Below are 18,755 nucleotides of genomic sequence, written 5' to 3'. Positions count from 1 at the left end.
AGAGAAAATAGGTATGTAGGAGAAGGAAATGCTGACAATCTGCAGCACATAAGACTTTGTTTCTGCTGGCACAGCACTTGATCAATGTATTTCTCATCAATCACTCTAACTAACGAGCTTTCCGAAAGGGGGGAAAAAGTTTTTGCACTATGCAAACCTCCCCAAAATGGCCTGTTTTTTGCGAAAATGGGCCTGTTTTTAAAAAAGGAATAGCCTTGGGGGACCCTTGCAGAGTGCTGGAGTGTGGGAGGCAAAAGCAAACAAAAACCAGCCTGTTTTTTGACCAAAAAAATGCATGCATAGCCTTATGGAGGCTTATAGAGTGCTGCTGGTGGCTCGGGGGACAAAAAATGGCCCATTTCTTTGCTCATTTCTGCTCTCCCCAGCCCCCAGGAGCTCTCTGAAAGCCTCCATAAGGATATGGATGGCCATTTTGGTGAAGGGGGTGGTGCTTCGGGAGGCAAAAAAATGCTGTATTCAGTGTATAAGACGCACCCAGATTTTCAGCCTCTTTTTTTGAGGAAAAAAGGTGCGTCTTATACTCCAAAAAATACGGTAAGAGCCTGGAGGATCAACTATAGAAATCTACTGTCTCTTTACTTCAGGAATTGTATACTATCCCCTGAGTGGCTTAAAATGAGTTGGTGGGAAGTAAAGTAAAAGAGGACAATCTCCCTCCAGTACAGAGAGTGTGACACACAGTGTGCTTCAGTAGATAATCCTTGTTCTATCAAGCTCAAATTCTATCAAGCATAGAATCTGAATAGTTCTCTTTCGCCGAAGCATAAGAATGGAAAGCAACATTTAGACCAGTGTTTCTTGTCTTTAGCCACTTTAATGTGTCTGGACTTCAACTCCCAGAATTCTGTAGCCAGCAAACCCAATACATTGCTCAGTTCAGGAATTTAGTTTGAAACATCTGTGGCTGTCAAGCCTCTACTTGAACATACCCGACAAAAGGAAACATACCACCTCTTTTAATAATTGGCTCCATTGCCAAACTCTTCCTTAGTTTATTCTATCATTTAATGGGTGCTGTGTGATAATATTTCAGTTTGAAGTGTTATCATATTCTTCTCAGTATTTAGGTCTCAAGCCTGAACATGCTGACTGCCTTTATTCTCCATAATGCTTATCTTCTAGATCCTCATTGCTTTTCTCTGAACCTGTTCCAGTTTTTTCTCAATAGCAGAGTACCCAGAACTGAAACAAATTCAAGCTAAGATCTCACTAATGAAGAATAAAGTGGAATTACTTCTTCCACTGATTTACAGTAGAACTACAGATGCATCCCAGAATTGCATTTGCTTTTTTTACAGTCTCATCACACAGTTGAGCTACATTTGGTTTATAATCTACTATGTCAAGATCTTTTTCGTAAGCCTCATTGCCAAGCTAGCTGCATCCTATTCTATATCTGTATGTTTCATGTTTGTTTTTTAAGTAATTTTTCACTTGACTTGGTTAAATTTCATTCCATTATTCTCCTAGGCGGTGCCTGGAGTGTCCAAGCATAGGTTAACTTCAGCTAAGGTCCCTGACTCTCAGGCACAATCGGGCAGGGTCTCCCTTCCTGCCTCCTCGGTCATCAGCGAAGCATCTGACACTGAGGAGGGTGTTCAGGATGCACCTGACTTGTCAGAAGACAAGAATCCGGCCCCCGATGTTCCTGCATTATCGGGCTTGTTCAAACCCTCTATGTTTCGGGCCATCCTTACCAAGGCTAGGGCCTCATCTATTCAGATGGGACTTCCCGCACAATTGGATAAGACTTCCTCAGACCACAGCAATAAGACGGCTGCCGGATCTCAGGATCCAGGGGCAGGCCTTTTCAAGGAGTTCACCCCTCCTCAGGATCTGGTTCCGGCTCCCCAGCTCTTTCTAGATGTTATCCAGCGCCAATGGATTCAGCCAGGGTCAATGGCTAACCCCAGTGGAAAAGATAAGAAGCTCTACTCTATGGAGGCTGGCATGGAGGATCTCCTGAAGCTTCCCCAGGTAGATGATCCCATAGTGGCCCTAACCTCGAACTCGGTTCTCCCAGCTGATCTGCTGGAGGGACTTAAAGCTGAGGACAAGAAGGCAGAGAAGCCCTGTCATAAGACTCATATGGCCACTGTGTGGGCCATGAAGGCCTCTTCCTATTTCAGTAGGGCAGCATTGTTCTGGCTGCGTAAATTACTAGCCAATCCCCCAGCTGGCGACACTAGATCTCGCCAGGATGTTAACAAGATAATTGCAGCGATAGAATATTCAGCTGACGCCTCCCCTAACACCACCAAATTCTCAGCTAGAGCTCTTGCCTCCAATGTCACCTCACGCTGCCTGCTCCGCCACTGGCAGGCGGACATGAAGGCAAAATGGAAACTGGCCTCAGCCCTCTTCAAGGGCGGCAAGCTTTTCGGGAGGCCTTGGAGTTGGTATTAATCGAGTCCAAGGACAAACACAAGGTCCTGCCGGCTGTCACCAATAAGCCGGACTGCAAGGGTCACTCATTTTTTCACAGGCAGCCCTTTCGTAATACAGATGCCCCTCTACGTCTGGGGGATACACCAGACCTTACACCCAGTCACAGGATCGCTCCCACGAGAGCTCCTCCTTCAGGGATAAGAATAGACAACAGGGAAACTGAGGTTATTTCGAAGGGGTTTTTCCAACCGTTCCTTTCGACGGAATAAGTGACCATCACCGGTCCCCACCCATTGGGGGCATGCTGCAGCTGTATGCCAAACAATGGGAGGAGACAACGACTGATGCTTGGGTCCTAAACACAGTTCGGTACGGTCTAACCTTAGAGTTTCTCTCGATGCGTCCACGGAGGTTCGTCCATTGTCCCTTTCCCAAATTGCCCCTCAAATGCCAGATGATGCAGCCATAGCAGCCATAGAGCAGGTACCCCCGGATCAGGAGGGCAGAGAGTTTTACTCAATCCTCTTCCTAGTTCCCAAGTCTTCGGGAGGGGTGAGAGCAATACTGGACCTCAAGAAACTCAACATCCATCTAGCGTACAAGCGCTTCAAGTTGCAGTCGCTCCAGACCATATTGAGTTACATCAGGCAAGACAATCTCATGACATTGATTGACCTGAAGGAGGCTTACCTGCACGTCCCTATTCACCCAGTGCATCGCAAGTTCTTGAGGTTCCTGTTTGCAAACCATCATTACCAATACAAGGCCCTTCCCTTCAGCCTCTCATCGGCCCCAAGGACATTCACAAAGCTCCTGGCTGCAGTCGCAGTGCATCTCCAATTTTGTCCTGTAAGACTCCTTTGCTACCTGGACGTCATCTTCCTGCAGTCATCCTCCTCCTGTAGTCGTCATCCATCCCACAGACACATCGGGACCTCAGCCTCACCATTTGGACCCTCGAAAAGCATGGCTTCTCCATCAATCTGGAGAAAAGTCACCTGACCCCAACATCCAGAATTCAGCATCTGGGCACGGGGATCAACTCCAACATCTACAAGGTCTTCCTCACACAACAGTGATCTGACAGCATAACCTCCCTGGTGCGACAGATCAGGATATCCAGGTCAGCCTCCATTGTGACAGTATCCAAATTTCGTTGTATTTAAGTACAATGACAATAAAGATTATACAGCTACTGGGAAAACTGAGCTTGTGCATTGCTGTAGTTCCCTGTGCTCGACTCCATGCACGGACACTTCAGTGGTTCCTGCTTCTGATCCAACGACAGAAAGCCAGCAACTCCAAAAGGGTAGTGAGCATACCTCCGAGGGTCATCTGGTCGCTCAGGTAGTGGTAGTCATCGACGCTGACAAGGGGATCCCTCTTCAAGAATCCAGAGTGCCTTGTGATAACGACGGACACCAGCCTGTACAGCTGGGGTGCTCACCTTCTGACACACATGACACAGGACAGGTGGTCGCCAGCGGAGCTCGCCCACAACCTAAACTGGCTGAAGCGCAGGGCGACCAGGCTGGCCCTTCCACCAGCACATCAAGGGCGCACACATCCTAATTTTGATGGACAACATTGCCACCAAGGAGTACATAAACCATCAGGGCGGGACTCGATCGAAGGCCCTAATGTTGGAGGCAGAAGCCCTCAAGCATTGGGCCAAATGCCATCTCGAGTTACTGAAGACAGATCATATCTCGGGGGAGGAGAACATAACTGCAGATTGACTCAGCAGAGCTACAATCCGCAATTCAGAATGGCAACTCCATCTGTCTCTTTTTCACCAACATTTAGAGAGATTCGGCCATCCGATGGTATACCTCTTCGCCAGCCCAGCAAACACGCATCTCCCCAGTTCTTCTCGCGATTCCAGTGCCCGGGAGAGGAAGAGATGGATGCCCTTCGATGCCATTGGCCTCCCAGCCTTCTTTACGCTTTTCCCCCTCTCAACCTTCTCTCCTAGATGATCAAGAAGATCCTGTTGGAGGGTGCAGAGGTACTGCTGGTCGCACCGCATTGGCCGAGGTGATACTGGTTCGCCGACCTTGTCGATATGTCAGTGACCAGACATTGGCACATTCCTCAGGAGCAGATCTCAGCCAAGGGGCCATTCCTCACCCGGACCCTCAGTGGCTCCAGTTGGCTGTCTGGCACTTGAGGAGGACCTCCTGAGGCAGGACAACTTTTTGGACGAGGTTATCCACACCATCCAGACGTCCTTCCACCATGCGCATCTATGACACAACCTGGACTGCTTTCTCATCGTGGTGTCAGTCACGCCAAATTGTTGCCACTGCAACACCTATCCCACAAATCCTTGAATTTCTCCAGGACGGATTGGACAGGGGTCTTGCCGTCAACACACTGCAAAGGCAGACAGCCGCTTTGGCCACCATCTTGTCCAGAGACGACACTATACCAGTCAGCAGGCACCCCAAGGTCCGCAGCTTCCTGAAAGGAGCCACCAACCTATGTCCCCCAACGGTCCACCGATACCCGACGTGGGATCTGGTGGTTGTTCTGCAGACCTTGACCTTGGCTACTTTCGAACCGATTCGGTCCATCGCCTTGCGACACTTATCATTTAAGACTGCCTTTCTAATTGTCATCACTTCGGCTCACAGAATTTCTGAACTTGCGGCCTTATCAGTCAGAGAGGATCTCTGTGTTGTGCATCCGGGTAGGGTCATTCTTCATCTTGACCCCTCCTTTCTCCCAAAAATTAATACCTTGTTTCACAGGTCGCAGGAGGTGATCCTCCCTGATTTTTGCCCACATCCCAGACACCCCAGGGAACATGTCTGGCACAAGCTGGACTTACGCTAGGCAGTACGCATATACAAGAAGAGGACAGCGTCCTTTCACAGGTCTGAATCTTTCTTTGTATCTTTCCAGCCTGTTTCGATGGGCAGGAAGGTCTCCTCCTCAACTATAGGACGTTGGCTGTGCATCTGCATAAAGCTGGCCTACAAGCATCAGGCCTGACCTGTTTCTCCTCACATAACAGCTCATTCCACAAGGAGCACTGCAACCTCAGCTGCTTGGGCAACGCAAGCGCCCATTGAGGAAATATGCAGAGCAGTGATTTGGTCCTCACCGTCTCCATTTATTCGCAACTATAAACTAGACTCCTTCACGGCTGCTGAGGCAGAAGAAGAGTCTTGCAGCAGGTCCTCGTGGCTCTGGAACAACGAGACATTTCTTTTTCCCACCCTGGGACTCTATAGCTTGGGTATGTCCCATGCTTGGACACTCCAAGCAGCGCCTAGGACAATGACCGTTGGCTTACCTGAATGGTCGTTCTCTAGGCGTTGCGGGAGTGTCCAACCTCGCCCTGGGGTTGTTCTAGTGGAGCCCAAGTTACCACTTCTGAGAACTTAGCACACCTTCTAACGACATCCTTCTAGGTTTCATCTCTTCGTTTTTCAAACTGACCTCCAAAGGGAGCAGGAGGCGTAGCTACACTGAAGATTTAAACTCAGTCCTTGGGCAGCAAGCTGAAGTTAACCCATGCTTGGACACTCCCGCAGTGCCTAGAAAATGACCATTCAGGTAAGTCAACGGTCATTTTCTCCAAGCTATCAAGATCGTTTTGAATTGTATTTCAGTCTTCACATCTATTTTGTTAATCAGTCCCTCCAATTCTTAATTCATTTAACAAAAGTAGTACAAGCATTGAAGAGTACAAGGACAAGAACTTTGTGGCACTTTATTCAGCACTTCACAGTACCACATTCTTGATGTGGAACCATTGATGAGTACTTTGATTCTTTGAGAAGATTATGTATTTGTGTTGTTTCTTTTGCTTCATTTTTTTTCAAGGTTCCATAAGGTTCCTTTACTTTTCAGCCAGGATAGTGATTCTATCCCTACACATATAGATTGCGGGAGAGGGGGCGGTCTAGAAGCATTAAATATTATTAAATATTATTATTATTGCAGTATTCTGGGATAGACTAAAATTCAGATTTTCAAATATTCAAATCCCAGCCATTTATTGCCACTGTATCTTTGAACTGTATACTAGGAATTAAGTTCAAATATATAACAGTCTGGAGTGGTTATATTTTCTGTCATAAATAGGTAATTTTGTAGTGAAAATCATTCTGAATCTACTAGAGTCAATTTAGTGAATTTGAGGATAAAGCCTATGGTAATGTGAGATGAGGAAAACAACTTGAGGCAAATGAGGAACAAGATCCAACAAAATCCAACCCTAGAAAAAGTAGTGAGGTGGCATCAGGACTCATGGCTCCTGACCTTTGGCATTTAGGCCTTGAACTGGTGATTCCTTTACCTGGCCCAAGGGAAGACCACCATTGCTAGGTAAGGGGTCAGAAGCACAGAGGTACATGAATGCTTGGCTGTGTAGGGAAACACATAACACAGGGAAGTCTATTCAAGAGGAACCTAGAATAAGGATTGACCAATGGCAGATGTGCTCAAACTAAGGTTCTTGTATTTAACATCCCATTAAGGTTTGCAATAGAGATTTTTCTGTAACAAACATCTTTAGCCATATATGTTGCTTTTAAATATGTTTCTACTATTTAGCCATGAAATATGACTTTAAAAAGTAATATTATCTTGAGTATTGTTTCCAATAAGAACTCTTGGAACTCATGGCAGCTGTGTGATCCCTGGGAAAAAGAAAGTTGCTGTATGAAATTGCCAGGAGATGCAACCTGGGTACACTAAAGCACTATTTTGCCTTAGAGTCTGAAGCTGTGTAAAACTCTCATCTCTCACATACATATTTTATTGAGTGATGAAAAAGTTTTGTATGTTGCTTCCCATTAAAACTTAAATGCTTATGCTTAAGGTAGGAAATGTCATAAGAAAAATAATTTCCCTCAAGAAATCAGCTTGAGCTTAGTTATTTTCTATTAGAGGTATTTTCTATTCTTTAAATTGAATTAAATTGGCACAATGCCAAAGGACACAGCTCAGTCAACTTTAATCTGCCTTTTAATAACTTAGCCTGCTGTTAAATTTATTTAGTTCTCCTCATATAGCTCAAGGTAGACACCTACTTGCAGCAGCAAACCTAAGTATACCAGATTATTTTTCACTATCATTTTTTGGATGAATGGGCACATTGGGTAAACAGATGTACTGCATAATTAAATACGCTAGGTCCTAGCTAGGAGGCCACAGATTTTATCTTCATACTTCATGCATTTGGGTGTGTATCTAATTTACCTATGCATACTTGTTTACATCTGCAAAGGCATATCTGTGTGAGCAGGACCTCTGCATTTTTTTCCACATTAATCTGAGTTAGTGATATAAAGAAAAAGAAATTACATGTTTTTCTACAATGTCTATTTGATGGAGATTTTTTTTCAAAGTCTTATGAGTCATCTAGCTTATATTTGCATGTACTAATTATGAGGTGCATGTGACCATCCTGCCTTTCATTCTATAATCATCTTTTCTTACCCTGCAGCCTCCTTGGCTTTCCATTCATTCATTTACCTTCAAATAAAGATATATTAAAAGAATTCTTCTTATGAAGAATTTCATTTCTTAAAATATGGGCAGCTAAAGAGACTTCAGATATATATGTATGTACGGTTAAAAATTGGCCAGATCAGGCTGGGGATTGTGGTGGAAAACATTCCACAAAGAACTTTCCTCATTCCTATGGAAGAGGCAGTTGGGCAGCTACACAGAAAGTTGTGACTCCTCCTTTCTAAGCTCTTCCTTTCTCTCCCTTCTTAGTATTTCAGCCAGAGCAGAATAAGAATTAAACTGAGAGACGCTTTGGCATAGTAATTACAGTGCTGACCTAGAACCAAGAAATTCTGAGTTTTAGTCCTGCTTTAGGCATAAAAGGTAGCTGGGTGACTTTGGGTCATCACTCTCACTCTCTGCTCAACTCACCTCACAGGATTTTTATTATGGGGAAAGTAGGATGAGGAGGGAGTATTATGTATATTTTGCTATTTTGAGTTATTTCTGAAGTAACCAAGGCAATTATTTTCTAAAAAATCTAAAAATATTAAGAATATTGGAAAGAATTCTAGATGTCATGCTGTGTACACTTTCTCTGGCTTGCTTTAATCTGTCTCAGTAGTCTTCCTGGCTTCTTTCTTCAATAATTTCAAAAGTGATTTATCCAACATCTCCCATGAAGAGGCATGCAAAGGTGTGTGTGTGTGTGTAGGTATGATAGGCAGGCAGACAGACAGATAGATACTGTAGATAGAGTTATTCAGATTGTATACGGATACAAGTTCAAGAATTGAACTGCCATCAGCCATCTCTACATGGATGATATCAGGCTGTGTGCTAAGAATGAACAGCACATTGACTCACTGATCCGCCTGACACAGATCTACAGCAAGGGCATTGGGATATCTTGGACTGGAGAAGTGTGGCCAAATAGTAGTTAAATAACTTAGTATCCCATGCACACATAGAAATCACATTGAGGAGATATGGACAATAGCAACATCCAAGTACTATCCAAAGATAGACACATTCTGAAGAGGCAGCTCAATGAGAAGAACAGGATCTATGCCATCAACTTGTTTGCCCTGCTAGTCATTAGATACTCTGCTGGAATAGTGAGCTAACCAAAGAAGGATATGAAGGTTGCCAATATAAAGGCCTGGAAGTTCATCACAATATATGGAGCCTTCGTCCCAGGTCCAATACCCCAAAACTATGCCAGCTGGAAATGGGGTAGGCAGGGTCTGGTGAATGTCAAAAGCCACTGTCCTGGAGGAAACCCAGAGCATCAAGGAGTATCTCAATGTACTCAAAGATGAGCTGCTGAGAGAAAGCCTGAAGCAGCAGCAGACATGGGAGGAAGACCCTGCATGAAATATATCATTGACAGATAGCCAAGCTGGCTGACATTAGAAAATTCTACCAATGCCTGGAAAAGGGTGAAGTAAAAGACAGCATTTAGGGCAGAGGTGGTATTCAGCAGGTTCTGACCAGTTCTGGAGAACCGGTAGCGGAAATTTTGAGTAGTTCGGAGAACCATATTAACCATGCATATGGGTTTGGGATTTATCTTTTATCCATATAACCTATGGAAATGAAGCTTATTTTCAGCAGCAGAACTAGTGAAAGAATCCATAGTAGCAATATTACACAACACACTTGGCTTAACCAAATACACTTAAGATTGAAATACCCAGAATAATGGACCTCATCAACTTTTGCCTCACAACCTGCTTTTAGTCTGATGGACAAACATACCAACAGATCAGAGGAACATTGATGGGATAATCAGTTTCAGGCTCATAGCAAAGATTATAATGCAGTATCTAGAAACTACCGGTATAAAATTCCCACACATACAACCAAAAGTATAGACCATTATGTAGATGACACCTTTGTCATAATATATTTACCCACCTTTAAATAGTGAGATGGAAGCATGTAAATTTAATACATAACTCAATGGGACAACCAGAGAAAACAAATGACATAAAATTTTCAAAAGAATGATTTTTTTTTGAAGAAAAAAGAAAACCGTACACTGCCCTCTCTTCATATCCTCATCAATAGAAGAAATGATGACAAATTAGAAACACAAGACTATTGAAAAACAACTAGAAAGCAAATTCTCCAATACCAAAATAACAACCCAACTTCCCTCAAGAGGAAGTTTAAGAACATCATTCAGACAAACATAAACAGCACCCAGACACCAGAAAAAGAAAATGATGTCTATGCAGCACCTGTCAACAAAATTGCAACTTTATCAAAAGGTACCTGACCATTCAACCCACAATAGTACAACAAATGCAAGCCATCAAAAGAACATCATTGCCATGCGTCAAAATCACCTCAGAAACAACCAACAAACTATTTCAACCACACGGCATCACCATAGTATACAAACCAGCCAAAGCGCCCTCCAAAACAACTTAAGTAAACCAAAAAATCCAATAGTGCAGGGGGAAAAAAGTCATCTACACCATACTGTGTAAGGATGGCAACAGCCATTATGTAGGGCAGACAGGCAAGAAACTAGCTGAATACATCCATAAACACCAACTAGCACTCAGAAGAAATGATGAAAACTTGCAACATTGATAGTTTCTACTGGAAACAGAGCAGCCTAGACCAAGCTAAATCCAAAAATGCTCAGATTTCCTGGATGCTTGTCACTCAGACAAACTAGTCATCAACTAGAAATGCATACAGAAATAACATTTACACACCATTCAGAGTAGACAAGAAAAAAACTGAAAAGGAAACAAAGACCAGAATACTTCTTTGACTAGCAATCAACATTCAGTTAAACAGGGATTAAAACTAGGATTAATACCAGACAAACAAGCAGTAAACAATAGGCTAATAAAATAAACATCAACTCAAACTACAACCAGCAAATAGTACCCTAATCAAGAAACTACCAAGGAGAAAACACTTCCACAAAAACATTCTGACAGGATAAGCTATTGTATTGTATATAAATAGAGCAAACCCCACTTCCTTCCATTACTTAATCTAGTAATGAAACATTTGCAGGCAAGTAATCCCTCTCAGAGAGCACCAAGGATTCCATAGAATTATTAAAAATTGTATCACCCTGCAGGTTGTTATTATAAGTATGCCTTCCTCAAAAAATAACTAGACAGATCTAGTTGTCAATGGGGGGGTGGGGGTGGATGTAGCTTCAACATATTCTTCCTTCAAAAATAATAAAGTCCACTAGAAGTTATTGACGAGACGACACCTCACGGATACAGCTACATCTGACAGAAAAGGCAGAATCACATTTGCCGTCCAGTTTTCATAGATGGCTTCTCACTGAGCTACATTCATATGATGCTTGTTACTGTTCTTTTTCCTACCTGTAATATTTTTCCTACCTGTAATGGACCATCTAAGAAAAACTGAGTTACCTTGGTAACATGTAATGTAGACAGACATATTCAATTAAATTTGATATTCTGACTATATTATCCAGCAAACAGTGCACTAACAGTTTTGTGATTCAGATGGGAAAGTTGGCTGCTGACTATACTGTAGTAGTTGAAGTTATTTGGCAATTAGTGTTTCCAACGTTTTTTCACAAGGTGTGTCAACCTGGCCCTAGGAACTGACTCCATACGAATTGTGTAAGAATTTAAGATGTTTCCTAAATCTAAAGTTTTTCCAGCCTTTTATGTCTTACAGTGGTTAAACAGATGCATCTCCCATGTAATTCATTAGGTTCCCCTGGGGTCTACCATTACATAAAAAGAATTTATGTTCCTTTGCTCCCCCCCAATGCAAGAGTTTATATATTTATCCCCTCCACAGAATGTTATATCCAGACTAAAACAATCTAAAATATGTGTTTTATCCTATATGGGGATTAGTCTCACTGTCATGATTTCATGTCTTTCTATACATGAATAGCCTACAGATGGATCCAGCTGTCTCTTGGAAGAAAAATAAATGCTTTCATGCTCCACCAACATTAATAAACAAGCAGAAGGAAGTTCTTCCTTATGAGATAGGCAGATAGATTTGTCTGGCCACAGACTTCTAGGTAAGGTAAAACTGGTTCAACAAAGCTTTTGTGTTTGTAGACAAATCCAGAGAGTTACTTAACATGATTGTGTGAATCTCATGATATTAATTCTATAGAACAAAGAGAAAATAGGTGTTTCAGTGAAGACTGTAGGTGCATACTGACTAAAGATTTTTTTATTCCCAATCTCTATGATTCAATGTAATCAGGAATGCCACAAAAAATCCATAGTCTATGAACAAAGCCTTAATTATTTCCTGAATTCTGACTATAATTTTTAAATTTATTTATACCCAACTTTCCCCCCATGGAATTTACAATAATTACATTAGTTTCTCAGCTGGTATTGATGTGAGCCTACATTTGGTCAGCTTCAGCAAAGCTGATAGATCAGGAACTTTTAAATATATTATTAGCCAGATTCCCAGGAAAAGCTGGAGTTACAGTTTAGCAACACCTGGAGTGTTAAATTGCTTCCTTCTACATTAGGTCCCATTGCAAGGCAACAAAATGGTTTGCTAAACCATAGGACAAAGAGATATCAAAGGTCTGCAACCATGGTCCCCTACTTTCCCCCTACTTTTGAATAGGCCCAAAGAATCAACACTCATCTCCTTTCCTGTTAATAAAGGAAATGTAATAGTTTATGTTAAAAACTATTCGCTTAATCAAAGGCAGAAACTAATACTAATATATCCCATGCCATCAGATTTCTGAGGCAGTTTAAGACTTCATATATTGTTTCAACTAGTTATGGAACAACCATCTTTTCATGTATAATATTAAGACTTTCATAAAAATAGGAAATAATCCTTCTTTTAAAACTTTTAATATATTAGATTTGATGGGACCAAATGATGTGTGTGTGTGTGTGTGTGTTGTATATTACATTAAAAATAAAAATATGGTTTTCTGCCTGGATGGTCTTCTGTAATGAGCCGAAGGACAGAAAGGGGGAGTAGTGAGCTCCCTCCCATATTTGGGCATACCAGGGGTTGTAACACAAATACGTGATGTATGTATTATGTATGTATGTATGTATGTATGTATATGTATATGCACACGTACACATACATACATACACTATATATTGTTACTAATATGAGGTGTGAATTCTTTACCCCATTCCCTTTTTGTACAAATATTTCAATGAAATCCTTAGAGTCATCGTTGCAAAGGCTAACCGAACTGCTGACATGGTGTGTATGTAGCTTCATTGTTACTGTTTGTTGGTCTTACCAGTTTCCTTCCTTCTTTCCAGACAATGTTGAAAAATGGTGCTGCTAAATTATCATGTAACATTTGCCTCATGCCAGAATAACCATTACAACAATCTGTCTTAAAAAGATAGCCCATTTTTAACAAGCCCCTTAATTAAAAAGCAGTAGTTTTCCAATGACATTACTAGACATTTCTTTCTTTTTACAGTAAAGAGTAGGATTCTACTAGAAATTTGAAATTTAGAACTGACAAGAGTTTAGAGAGGAATACAGATTCTATGCTACAAGAATGGCTCATAGGGATTTTTGTTTTGTTTGTTGTTTCAAAATTGCAAAACAAATTGGAGCTATAGATAATAGAATTCTTTCCAAAAAAGATATAGGGAGAGCTATTTAAATTACAAAAGAAAAGTCTGCAAGGAAAACTTTGGGTAAATTGTGGATGCTTTCTATTGCTAATAGAACTGAGAGGAATGGCTGGATTATTTTTTAATAGGCATTAACTTCGAAAGTTGCAAAATGAACATGACTAAATTCTATGAAAAACTCATTTGGCCATGCCATGCATTCTCTTAAAAGCAACAAATATCTGTCTGGAAGGGACCAAGCATTTTGGTTTGCTTCATACAATAAAACATACACCTCTTTCTGCATAAAGATATAGACCACATTTCTACAATTTCCTGAGGCCTCCCATTGTCACCTTCAGCTCCATGAACATTTCACAAAATATTCATTAATTCAATTCCATGAAATTTCACCAAGTTGAAGAAGATCGAAAAACCCTAAAGCTTGCAATTATTAGCAAAATAGAAATTCTGGTAATGGATGCTATTTCAACCCACCCACATATAAAATAAATATTAGTGTTTGTCTACACTCTACAGTTGAGGTTGTCTAAAAATATTTTGATTCCATAAAAATTTCTGAGAGTAGTCACAGGAATAAAGTTGGCAAAATGCATGGCAATCCTGGTTTTGAAATGATAACTTGGATTTATAGCAACATACGGTGTGTGATTTGGTTTCCCCCAAGTCTTACAGCTGTTTTATTCCATGCCTCACACAGGGGAAAAAAATGCAAACTGCACTTGGGATTTTGTATATACCAGATGGAGTATGGTATGAGAGTTATTTTAATTGAATTTACAGCTTAGGCAAGTAAAAAGACATTTTTCAGATGGGTAGGAATAAGAAAAACAAATCTGAGCCAGTCATGCTATAAAACAATTCTCTGAAGTCTATACCAACTGTGAGGAACTTTGTTAGCTATAAAATATAGGGGTTACAGGAGTTGAGATTCAACAGTAATTGGAGGACCATCACTAGATTATGGCTTCATAAATTCCTGCATTGTAATAATTTGCATCAGACATCTGAAATATATATATATATATTGTGTAATACTTTTACTCTCCAGCTGGAGGCATGACAGACTTGTATTCGGAATACACTGAATATTAAAGAGCTGGTATAAATTCAAGAAGTTAATAAAGAAATAGCATTTAAAGAAATTACATAAATATATTTTCTATTGTTGTTTTCCCAATTGGTAGTAGTATAATAAATATCTTACAATTCTGTATATATAGATTTACAACAAAGCTGATTTTTTTTAAAAAAATCAGGCACTACATGCATTGGAGATAACTGTATTAGAAAGCAGATTAAATACTGTATAATCACTCTTCTACCATCCAGACCTGTGAAAATTACCAAGGTATTGTCAGCCTCTAAGTAAAATTGAAATTCCCCAGGCAGTTATACTTGTCACTGACTCCAAAACCTTCAACTGAGCCCACAGCTTCCTCTTCACAATTGTGTTTATAATAGGTTATGTAGCCTGTTAGTGCAGAGTGAACACTCTGACATTGTAATCAATAGGTTAACTTAAACTTAATTTAAAACATGTACATAAGTGATCAATTCAAAGTAATAATAATTAAGTGCTTATAATTAACTGAGATTGCAATTCACACATTAGTAAATAATGCACTGAGAATTTGAAGACCTATGGCCCGTTACTGAAAGGGTTTTCTGTCATGTCCAGATTTTTTTGATGAAAATTGCTCTAGATGCCTGCTCAAAACTCTTTAGTCTTTAGGTTAAATCTTCATAATATTGAATTATAAACATCATGCTCTTCTGATGTAGGGATATAGGGATAGAAACTAGGGATTTTACATCCATATGCAATTCTCTTGTCTTCATTTAATCATATGTTGGGGTAATTGAATTTCTCTGCAGCCCAATTTAAGGGGGATTGCATGTCTTTTTATTATAGCATTACTTGAAGTATCAGAAGAATCTATGGATGCTCCCAGATACAATGTACAAAAATAGCTAAAAGTGAGGTGCAATTTTTCCTCTTCAACAGAGTTTTGGAGAAAAAATATAGAAGTGGTGATAAAACTCAAGAAAATTACAAGCAGAAAGAAACTAGATCAGGACCCAAGGCACATACATTAACATTGTTTTTTCTTCTACATAGAGTTACTGATCACTACATAGATTTTCTGTCATGGTTCCTATAAATCATAATTTGATATAGATGCTGAGAAAGTTTGTAAATACCTGTCTCCTTGCTACTAACTACAAAACAATTCTTTCAACTATTGGACAAGAAGGAAGATTTTGCAGAACTATCCTTAATTCCTACTGTATATTATAATCAACAACACTTTACACTTTTGATACATTGAAAACAGAGAACCATGATTACCTTCTCAGATATACAGCTCTATTAAGTAGAAAGCTTCAGAGAGAGTATGTGCCTAACAATTTAGTTAAAAGAGAAAAAGTCTAACAAAATCTGTTTCAGGATTATCCTCTTTCTCCATTTTAAAGGATCTTTTGAAAAACTGAATAAAAAATAAGTAAAAATAAAAAAAACCAATAGTTTGAAGTTATATTTGCAAGTACAAAATTGACTGAATATTGAATAATAGGTGACATTTTCAGCTACTTTATTATTTATCAGTTCTAGCACGACACTTAAGAGATACTTTTCCAACATCATGAATTAAATAAGATGTGAGATTTTCATTGCTGAAACAGTCATTTTAATCACATATAATTTGCAACACACAGCTGCTCTTAATTTGCTATCTTGCATTGACGACTATTTCTTATTATTGTGTGTTAAATACAAGTTCATATCTATAGAATGCTTATCATAAAACTACAGTCACTTCTTCAGATGAAACATTCCCCTTCATCATGTGCAATATATATAATTTTAAAAGTCCTATAATTATTCTAAAAATTACACCCTTGGATAAAGTATAGTAAGAAAGACTAAGTTGTCTAGTTTGCCTCTTAGATAGCTAGTTTGCTATGTGTTGTACACTGTTTTCCCTGTTAGGGAAAAATTAGCTTTCTTGCTTACTTGCAAAATGGTTGCCAAAGGAATAGAAACTTTGGGTTTTAGCAAGAGAATTCCAAACCTAATCTTCAATTGATGGAAGAGTACATCAGATGTAGTATGAAGAGTTTCAGAAGTTACATTTTCCTTTCACTCTTAACAAAGAAACTTTATGGAGAATTAAGATTAAACCACTATTCTTTCATAAATCAGGTATGAGACAAGAAGCGTTTGGGTTAAAAAATAAGACCAACAGTGACCAGTATACCTTTCAGCAAACTAAAATGAAATGTGCAGTTAAGTGTCTTATGGGTGAATGGGTGATAAGAACACATATCCTCTGATTGGCAATCAGGTTTCCACCATATGGCTATGATGCTGGTCACCTGCAAATTCAAATATTATTGCTAGATATTGCTAAGTAGCTTTTATTCAATGTGAAAAGCTTCTTATGTGTCATATTAAAACAAGTTATGGCATGTGTTTCTGTGGAGTGGAGCAATGCACACCACCCTTACAATGTAACATGGGACATTTGAAGCTTTACCCTCCATGTGCAGACAGTGAATTCTGAATATTATATTCCTAACACAATTGGATAGCATCAGAGAAAAGAAGGGTAGATAAATGTGTTACGAGGAGGAGAACCTGACTCAGGAATGTAGATCTCCTATGAATACAACTAAATTCATATAATTTCTGGCCACTAGTTTCTTGGTCAAACAAACTTCAGAAAGTAGTAACTGCAGAGATTTAGCTGAAATTTGCAGTGAAACATAAAATGATGCCCACCCCCATCCTCAAACCCTAGTATCAATTTAATGTTTAAAACCACTTCAATGAGTTTTTTTATGCACAGCAGAACAAGCTAATTAAACAATAGTACAAGTTGCAAGGCATAACACTGGGAAGAAAGAAAACCTCTCTCAAAATCTTCAAAATAGAAGTTGGAAGTAAATCAAAAATGGTAGTTCTCTGACAGAACATGATGAAATAAAATTTGCTACACTACTGCAATGCATATCAAAATATTTTCAAGTGCAAACTAAAAAGGACTCCCAATGGAGAAGGATAGGTTAAAGCATGAATTCTTTTTAACTGTACTGCTCTGAGGAGCTGAAAATAACCTCTTCCTTAAAAGAGTTGAAAACCTTCATTATTTTATAAAATGAACGCTAATAAATGATGGCTAAACAAAATTGGCAGCAAGATAGTTAACATTCCAACAATGCGGTCACATTAGACGCTATGTTTTTGGGTTGGTTGTTATCATAAAGTGCATATATCTTCATGTGCAAAACCTTACACAGAGAAACTGGGTCCTCTCTTGTTTTACCTAGTCTGGTTGTAAAAGAATATTTGTCAGTAATGCTGTACCAATGTCAACAGAATTTATTTCTGATGTGCCGATTATGTCCCAGAAACCCATGAATGGATATTTTAAATCAGATTAGAGTTGTAATCAAATGAACACTCTCTCTTCTAGTAGAAAAAAAGTTATGTATAGAGTTTCACTTTTACTTCTCTTTCCACCTACACATGCTCAATTTTTAATGAAACCGCAAAAACAAAATATGGAATTAGGTATAGTCTCAGATGATTAAACCAGATTCTGTGATCCTGCAAAAATAAAAATAAAGATTCAGTAGCAGATGCAACATGCCCACCAACTTGGTAGGAATAAACTGAGATCAGGAAATCCTACAGCAGCCGTGCACCTTCTCCTCCATTTCTTCCATGGGAGCCTTGAATTTTAAGAGAGGTGGGTCACCACTTGACATGGTGTAATAAACTGAAGTTCCGTTGGATGTATAAGAAGGTGTCCTGGAACTAATCAAATGTTCTTTAGCTTCTCCCCCATTTTCCACTGAGTCTCCTATACCACTAGCAAAGTGTGTACTGATGAAGGGGTGGTTGAGAAGTTTGGCCGCTGCTCGCTGCCGTTTCAGTTCAGAAAGGGTTTGATGGCTCCTTTCTTTGTACTCATCCCAGATGTGATGAGAGTCAGAAATCCCAAGCGTATTGTAGGGCAATGCTTGGCTTCCATCATTGTCCAGAACTGAATGCATTATCCAAACATCTCCATTTGGAACAGAATACTGGTAAGGAATGGAGGATAGATTGAGTCCATTCTGAAGCAGATTTTCTGAATCACATTGTATTCCTTTTGTTACCAGCTCTGGAAGAATTATAGTTGGATCAGTGGTCAAGTTCTAAAAGACAAAAATAAATATGAGGGGTAACTTTGCTGTTCCAGATATCAA

General features: G+C 39.8%; 1 protein-coding gene across 2 annotated transcripts in view; it reads right to left on the bottom strand.

Moving 5' to 3' along the window:
• Positions 1-14,748: 14,748 nt before the first annotated feature.
• PPP1R16B (protein phosphatase 1 regulatory subunit 16B) overlaps positions 14,749-18,755 on the bottom strand; it is a 109,519-nt gene continuing 105,512 nt past the window's right edge. For both annotated transcript variants that reach the window (XM_081949108.1, XM_081949107.1), the window contains one exon: positions 14,749-18,704. In XM_081949108.1, the coding sequence (XP_081805234.1) occupies positions 18,183-18,704 (522 nt within the window). In that variant the 3' untranslated portion in view covers positions 14,749-18,182. The remainder of the gene's footprint in view (positions 18,705-18,755) is intronic.

The sequence above is a fragment of the Natrix helvetica genome (assembly GCF_964273705.1).
Source record: "Natrix helvetica genome assembly, chromosome: 3".
NCBI lineage: Eukaryota > Metazoa > Chordata > Lepidosauria > Squamata > Natricidae > Natrix > Natrix helvetica.
The sequence above is the reverse complement of the archived record's forward strand: the minus strand, read 5'-3'. Positions and strand labels throughout refer to the sequence as shown.